The sequence below is a fragment of the Arachis ipaensis genome, chromosome B05 (assembly GCF_000816755.2).
Source record: "Arachis ipaensis cultivar K30076 chromosome B05, Araip1.1, whole genome shotgun sequence".
NCBI lineage: Eukaryota > Viridiplantae > Streptophyta > Magnoliopsida > Fabales > Fabaceae > Arachis > Arachis ipaensis.
Genome location: NC_029789.2, coordinates 233,188 through 241,504, shown reverse-complemented (window position 1 = coordinate 241,504; position 8,317 = coordinate 233,188). Strand labels below are relative to the sequence as shown.

Here is an 8,317-nt window from a genome sequence, read left to right as displayed (position 1 = left end):
GAGATTAAAAATATAATTACAAAAGCAAAAAATAGTTATAATTAAAGTGATATAAGAGTAAGACAAAAACTTTTTCCTCCCTAAAAAAGAGAGAATATTTCTTTAATAAATTTAGAAATATTATGCCAATTGGGGATAGTTGTAGAAATATAGCACATTAACAAACGAGGGTAAAAGATTGCTACGGTTTTTATTGATAAATTTGGTAATAACTCGAGGGAGAAATTTTTTTATTATTCTCTTTGTATTTGTAAAATTGATGATTGATTTATATTTCAAACATAATAGTCACAGAAGTTATAATTATAATTTCACTTTTAAAATATTTTGATATTACAAATATAATAAATTTATGAATTTGATACAAAATATTGATTTTCTGAGGTGAATGAGAATGAAATAAGAAACAAGAGGGGGGCCTGCAGCGGAAACGCGTTAATTAAATAGCGCAATAAATTGTGCACCACAATGAATCTAATTGGCTACGTTCCCGTAATCGCGTTAGACCTAAGTCGGAACCCTCGCCTTCACCCTGACTCCTATAAATACTGCAACATCTTCTCTTACCTCTCCACACAAAAAACACATTCACACACATCAGATCTGACCTATCATATGTCTCAGAGGGCCGCCGTCCCCCACTCTTCTTCCATAGCCTGTGGCCTCCATTCCCATCTTATGGTCTCTAGTGATATCTCCAACTCCAACTGGTCCCAATAGTCCCAATTTACTCTCTAATCCATTCTTTTCATTCTAACATACACTAACCCCAATTCATCAATTTTGCACCACAACAACAACATCATGGGTGTTAAGGGTTTTGTAGAAGGAGGCATAGCTTCAATCGTTGCAGGCTGTTCAACCCACCCACTCGACCTCATCAAGGTCCGCATGCAGCTCCAAGGCGAGTCCAATCCAACCTCCGTACCTTCCCTCCGACCCGCACTCGCCTTCCAAACCGGATCCCGATCCATCCACGTCTCACCACCTCCGCAAATCACCCAACCTCCTCGCGTCGGACTCGTAACCGTCGGCGTCAAGCTCGTCCAGCAAGAAGGCCTCGCCGCTCTCTTTTCTGGTGTCTCCGCCACCGTCCTCCGCCAGACACTCTACTCCACCACTCGTATGGGGCTCTATGACCTCCTCAAGCAGAAATGGTCCGTCCCTTCCCCTGTTCCCGGCGGCGCCACCACCATGCCTCTCTCACGCAAGATCGAGGCAGGGCTAATCGCCGGCGGCGTCGGAGCCGCCGTTGGTAACCCAGCTGACGTGGCCATGGTGAGGATGCAGGCCGACGGGAGACTCCCTCCAGCTCAGCGGCGCAACTACAAGTCCGTCGTGGACGCCATAACGAAAATGGCGAAGCAAGAAGGCGTTGCTTCCCTGTGGCGCGGTTCATCGCTTACGGTGAACCGCGCGATGCTTGTTACGGCTTCGCAGCTGGCGTCGTACGACCAGTTCAAGGAAGCGATTCTTGAAAAAGGTTTGATGCGCGATGGTTTAGGGACTCACGTGACGGCGAGTTTTGCGGCGGGGTTCGTTGCAGCTGTTGCTTCGAACCCTGTTGACGTGATTAAGACTAGGGTAATGAACATGAGGGTGGAGCCAGGGGCTGAGCCGCCGTACACTGGGGCTCTTGATTGTGCTCTGAAGACGGTGCGTGCGGAGGGTCCCATGGCGCTGTACAAGGGGTTCATTCCTACGATATCGAGGCAGGGTCCTTTCACTGTTGTTCTGTTCGTTACGCTTGAACAGGTTCGCAAGCTCTTCAAGGATTTCTGAGAAAGACTACCAAGATGATCATCATCATTATGATAATGGCGAAAAAATAAAATGTTTTGCGTTTTTTGTTTACTTGTCTCTTGCGTTTTCAAGATTCCTGATGTTTTGCCTGTGGTTGAGTAATTTTTATTATTATGATTTAATCCATCAAATCCAATATTTCTGGAATCAACTGGCCTACACTTTTTAATTTTTAATAATAAAATACAAGACAAAATATAAAAAAAAATACAAATATTATCTTTCAATGTGTGATCCAGTCAAATTCTTTGCGTCCATCAATTTCAAGAATACAAAGAAGGTAGGTAACAAGTGGGCCAAAATTTTTTTATAAGAAAATTATAGAAGATTTTATGGTTTTAGGTTTGAAGAATTATTGTGAGCGTGGAAGTAGCATAGTCAGTTGTAGAGTGTGGAACAGAACACGGTTATTGTGAGGTGTGAAAGGTACCGTGATTTGTGCTTCAAGATGCTAACTAAAAGCGTTGGTAACTTGGTTTTCTTTTGTATTACTCTTTATGTTTGGTTAAGTTATTCCAGCGGCCAGCTTTAACAAGCGAAGCTACCAAGTTGAAGCCTTGCAAGCTGTTAGGCATCCTCATTATCTCCCATCTCAAGCCAAGAGAGAAATAAAAAAGAAGATAACATTGTGAGTGTTAGATAGTTTGGTATGCTTTATTAAACTATCTAAAGATTCATAATACTATATTTGCGTGAAGATATTCTTAAACAAAAAAGAAAAAGCAATGCTCAAGGGAAATTGGCATCCATAAGTTGCCTTTGTCCGGACTTAAAGGCTCCGTTAGGATGCCTTCTCTTGTTATGCAATAACCGAGTCACCAAAATGTGAGAACAAGCCAATAATGACACACACAGTGGAATGGAAAATTGAAAATCATATTGTAAACACATGAAAATCAGCAATAAAATTAAATTTAGAGTCGTTTATATTATGTTACGCTCGACTTTTAAATTAAACGGCTATCATATTGTTAGAGAAATTCTATGCTTGATTTAAACCAAACGAGCTTTTCACTATCGATGATCGCTTCTTTCATGCTTGATAATTAAATTATATTTTCTAAAAAATGATTTTATTAAGCTGAAAAAGTTTAATTGTCTTGGCTTGAATTCTATTGTATCCCATGACATTGATTCCTTTACATTTCATATTTCACCAAATTTTGAATGTGAGTTGTGACGCAACTCTATGCTAAGTGCAGTATTTTCCCCACTTTTCTTAGTGCGTAAACGGCAATTATTATTGACCACAAAACAACACTACTATTCTATTCATTGGAGCTTGAAGCTATGGCTGCAAACACTTCCAATTTGGTTGTCAATACACAACGCACTCATAAGTCACAACCAATCGGAATCAATCCAGATACAAATTAGAGAAGTGCCAAATAGCATTATTGTAGAAGGAGACAAACACATGGTAATAGAAATATCACTCCCTGATTTGATATTATTTCTCTTTTTAAATTATTCTGTATAGACATTATTTGAATTTTTTTTTTTCTGGTGATAGGAGAAACTTTACAAAAATTTGAAAATAATATATGAGTAAGCGGCCGACAATTTCTTGTAATACCAAATTCATAAGATCATTGCATGCGTGGTAACCTAATTTCCTTTAATACCTTAAAAAGATTTATTTTATCAATTGAGATATGGCCCTGTAATATTCATATTATTGATAACGGTATCTATGACTTTTGAGTTTTGACTCTGTTGATAAACTTAATACACGAGGCATGTTAATTTGTTTACTTTTAATTAGTGAATTTTTTATAATTAACTTGGCACATGAGTCGAATTTTTTCTGTATTTTAAATATGATGAGAAGGTACCGTGTAAAAAGATAACTTTGTTACGTAAAGGTTTCGATTAGTATTTGTTATAGTTGGATGTATTTGTCCGTGTAACAATTTACAAGTGAGATAAGTTTTTTTTTTTTTTAAATAAAATATAAATAGAAATAAATTTTCTTACTACTCATCGTTTCTCTCTTAATAATATGGAGGCAGAGTATCACATAGTTATTGCCATGTGAAGTTACTTGCCATATAAGCAATCAATGTGATAAGATAAACTAATGTGTGATTAACCATTCTCTTAATTCGGTTCCGTATTTCATCTTTTCTCCTTTGGTTTCCCCCTTCACTCTGCACTTTGCTACCTCTCTGCACCGTCCATTTTATCATAAATAAATTGATTATATCTAATCTAATCAAATTAATAGGTGAATATGTGTAATAACAAGCATCGTCAGATTATAGTAAGAAAGCTACCAAAGATTGTGTCAAGTGAACGTGTTAAAAGAATTTGGATACTTACACTCGTACGTTCTTCTTTAAATATTTTTTTTGTAAAATAAATAAATCAAGTCAATGGAGATTGAAACATGATAAGAGAAAACATATAAGGATTTCAAATCCAGTATTAAAAGCATTTTAAAAATTGGGAAATATCAACCTTAAGTTCTGTTTCCAAAGATGACCTGAAATTAATGTAATTTGGGACTAGATGAAGGTTTTGACTTATTTGTTAGAGGGATAAAATTATCCGATGTTTTTTAGTGGATGGAGAAGAGTAGTACCTACAAGAGACTTTGATACTTAAATTCGTAAAGATTTTAGACATGTTTAAATCGGGATTGAGAAGTACCTGAATTTGATATGATATTTATAGAAAGAGATGATAGCTTTGACAATTACTCCTGAATATCTCCACTCTTAATAGTGTGTGGTGACTTCCCTAATTATTTAGTGAGTTATTCCAAGTCGTCATTAGGAGTACATATCTGATGTAGTGGCATGACAAGTTTTTACTTGTCATGTAAGTTGGGTCGGGCATAGTTCGGACTATGCATTAGGCAAATTGGGTGGATTATCCCGTGTGAATCTATTGAATTCTTTTATTTTGGACTTCTTGTAGAATTGGACTGGCTTACTTAGGCCTTGGCTTGTGTGATGGACTAGGGAGTGAAGTATTATTCCTAATAATCAATAGGGTGATGAACCAAAACAAGTTGCTAGCTATATGTTTTTATATATAAATGTCTAGATTATTACTACCACGAGAACTAACACAAGTGGTAGTTGCTTGGGTTGCTTAAACATCATGTCAGGGTTTGATTCTTAAGGACAATGTATCTCCTACCCACCCAAAGGTGAACTCCATCAAGACTAGAGTTTAGTCGTTGGCTCATGGTCGATAGATATCCGAGGATTAAGATCCATCCAAAAGAAAAATCATTATATTAGTCGTTGGCTTTATTTCTTTTCCCGGTTTGATCAAATCATTTTACTCATTAGTCATTTTACTACTCGTAATTAATGTCATCCTCTTACATTGCTCTGATGGCTATGACTATGAGCTTTTGGAGGCAGCTCCAAGTTGGTGTTCAACTTCTTGGTAACAGTTATTATCATATGAACATGAAGCTTACGACATTTGCTGCATTGTTCTGCTCTTTACACTTGATGATCTAATAAGGACCACATTTCACTTGTTTTGTCTTGGAAATTATTGAGTGTGGTGGAGTGATCAGATGCGCAACATAGAAGAATTAATTAATGTCCTAACCTGAATCCTATCCAAGAGTTATATAACTGCCTAATGTTGAATGATTTTATACTTCTCCCCTGTTCGATTACAGGTTATTATTAACTTACTATTCACCAATATGAACAAATTCTAAGGCTTGATAAATGGAGTACACGCGATCAAAATCTTATTGGGTATTGACTATTGAAGATAACTCTAAAAATGCAACTGTAATTGGTGAACTAAACTCTCTATCTAAACGTCTATAATAAACTACAAGTGCACCATCGAACAATTCGGCACAATACCAGAATGCGGGTGCAGAATCAGATATTATACTTCTCAATCAAAAACTAAATATACATTTTTCTTTGCTGTGTAGCTGTACGAGCTATGGGAAAGTGGCGAAGAATCAATACATTGGTGTCAACTAGAGCAAAATGTAACTGCACATTTAACCATAGCACTCTTCTTTTTCCTTGATTCATCCTTTTCTCAGAATAATTCACTTGTCGTCTGAACCAAGAACTTGTTCCCTGAGCTCCTCAAGTTTAGCAACAAACTCATCCCTGTTTTTCTGCAGGTTCATAAACTCAATCATCAATACAGGTAAGCAAAATACAGGAAATACTTGCATACTACTCGATCACTTTAATGTAATCTCCAAATATATGAACCATACTGAGACAGGCAAAGTAGCCGAATACCTTGAAAAGCAGATAACGGGAAGTGAACCATACTGTGTAACCAAGACCTATAACTTCCAAAACCTTGGGAAACTGCCACAAAAATGAGTCAAAAAGATAACTATTAGCATTTCGAAGTTGGATTCCAGTATGAAATATTGACATTTGAAGCTTTATACACACCAAAGGAATAGAATCAATAGCACCAACAATGGCTGATGTTAACCACAGGGCAACTACAGCAGCACCACCATACACGACAAGGGAACCAGTATCATCTGTGTCAAACTGTATATGCGAGGGGAAGAGAGAAAATGTTAGAAAGTCTGCACAACGATGTGATCAAATTTTCCTTAAAAGTAATCAGTTATGTATGTGACGAGCCGCAAAAACCACAGACAATCTTCTTCAGAAAAGAAGAAACAGCCATTAGATTCACTAGTGCCATCAAAACATCAAACAATAGAAGGTATGGTATAAGCATAAGCTGCATCATATGATATAAAATAACAGATAAAGACCATCACTTAAAGCAGATACACAATAGCTTTGGCTACATAAATATCACCGCAGAGTTAAGTTTGGTTTAACTGTACAGCACATAAGAATTATCCCCCAACAGAATATAATGTAAGAAAAGCTCAAGTAAAGTCCTTGTAACCATAGTAAACGTTATTTGTGACTCATAAATGGTAGAAAAATACAAAAGTTGGTTCGACTTATGTATGCTTATCTGTCATCGTGTGTCTATCATAGTTGCTCAGGTAACCGCTCAGGTTCGACATTACTGCCGAAGTATCATAAAGCATTTGCATAAATGCAATCAATGAACTGTAGTTATCATCACAGCAACTCAATGTGGAAAAAATCATACAAATACAAAACATTAAAAATCACACATTCAAAAACAACCCAAAACAACACACCAAACAGGTTAGGTGCATAAAAAAGCAACCTTAAGATCGAGCTTATCAAGAAAATCCAAAGAGAGGCCTTGCTGTTCGTCCTCCACAGGAAACTCTTTCTCTTTGCCATCGGTTCCATTAAACGAATTCTTCTTATCATCTTCTGGTTCGACAACCTCAGCGTAAATGGCACCGTCACGTTTCTCATTGAAAAATGAACTCGACCCACTCGATGTTTCTTCAGATGTCGTTGACCTTACCAACACATTTCTCATGCAGATTGAACCTGTCATCAAAACCCAACATAAAAAAAAACCCCGATTCCTCAAAAAGATTAATTATTATCATAACGGAGAAAATATTGAAGTCAGCTCCAATCAGAAAAATTAGCAGCAGCATACAAATAACGTGAGAAAAAGAACATTAAATTGAAAGGGGGAAATGATAGAGACAGAAAAACAGTGCGAAAAACAAAGAAAACTTAGGGTTTTGGATTGGGGATCTGTGAACTTACGAGGTAAGAGAGGTAGAGAGGGGGTAAGGAGAAGAGGAGAGTGTGAGGAAGACAATAGGGAGCTCGGAAGCTTCGAAAAGGGCATAGCTTGAAGTTTGAAGAGCTCCATTTCAGAGTGTGAATTGAATTGAGAGAGCCACTTCTGGTTTTGGGGTTTTTGACACCTTTTTATATACAAAACAGACTGCCTTTTAGGGTTTCAGGGTTTTCTTTTTTTATTTATTTATTTTGGTTTTACATTTCGGTGAATATTTTTTTTTTTAAATATATTAGAAGAAAAAACAATAACGGAAGAATACCTTCTTCTTTTTCACGTACTCCGTACTCAGAGAGAATGAGAGAAGGAGAGAGCGGGAGAGAGTGTTTGAGGGTGAAACACGGTGAAGAAGATGACCATGCCATCGAAAGAGATAAGGGGGAGAGTGTGGGAGGGTTTGCATCAGGTGTGAAGGAGGGATCAAGTAAGGGCGACCTTAGTTCCAGAGTGACTTCCAAGATTTCGTTCCGTGACAAGGTTATTGGTTCTACAGTAGCCACAGGGATAAATTGGGCTAAAGCTCTAGATGGGGATTCCATGGCAGTGGTCACTGGAAAACAAGGAGATCCTATGCCTCCAAGAGTTTGCTTCTCCAAAGAGGCTAGGAACATCCTTTCTGAACCATACAAGGAAGCAATTGTGATTAAGGTTCTTGGAAAAAACCTTAGTTACACGGCCATGTTTCACAAATTGAAAGGGGTATGGAGGATCACCGGTGGATATGAAATCTTGGATGTGGGTTTTGGATACTTCCTCGTTAAATTTGATCGCATGGACGATCGAGAGAAGGTTTTACTAGGGGGGCCATGGATGATCTTCGGTCACTATATTGCGGTCA

The 8,317-nt window shown here is 37.6% G+C and overlaps 2 protein-coding genes across 2 annotated transcripts; one reads left to right on the top strand and one right to left on the bottom strand.

The window, feature by feature from the left end:
* On the top strand, positions 554 to 1,950 carry LOC107642266 (mitochondrial uncoupling protein 5). Its single transcript, XM_016345560.2, has one exon. It carries the CDS (start codon positions 805 to 807, stop codon positions 1,780 to 1,782), a length of 978 nt encoding a protein of 325 aa, XP_016201046.1. The 5' UTR covers positions 554 to 804; the 3' UTR covers positions 1,783 to 1,950.
* LOC107642265 (protein CURVATURE THYLAKOID 1D, chloroplastic) lies at positions 5,651 to 7,614 on the bottom strand. The gene is made up of 5 exons (XM_016345559.2): positions 7,443 to 7,614; positions 6,979 to 7,214; positions 6,207 to 6,311; positions 6,045 to 6,116; positions 5,651 to 5,914 (listed from the first exon to the last, which is right to left on the bottom strand). Exons 1-5 carry the CDS (start codon positions 7,549 to 7,551, stop codon positions 5,843 to 5,845), a joined length of 594 nt encoding a protein of 197 aa, XP_016201045.1. The 5' UTR covers positions 7,552 to 7,614; the 3' UTR covers positions 5,651 to 5,842.

What these genes read in the sequence shown, in the direction of transcription:
- LOC107642265 (XM_016345559.2), bottom strand. Translation starts at nt 7,551, where the DNA reads ATGGAGCTCTTCAAACTTCAAGCTATGCCCTTTTCGAAGCTTCCGAGC. An exon ending in CTATTGATTCTATTCCTTTG is followed by an intron (nt 6,117 to 6,206) that starts GTGTGTATAAAG and finishes TTTTTGTGGCAG; the next exon opens with TTTCCCAAGGTTTTGGAAGT. An exon ending in CCCGTTATCTGCTTTTCAAG is followed by an intron (nt 5,915 to 6,044) that starts GTATTCGGCTAC and finishes ATGAACCTGCAG; the next exon opens with AAAAACAGGGATGAGTTTGT.
- LOC107642266 (XM_016345560.2), top strand. Translation starts at nt 805, where the DNA reads ATGGGTGTTAAGGGTTTTGTAGAAGGAGGCATAGCTTCAATCGTTGCA.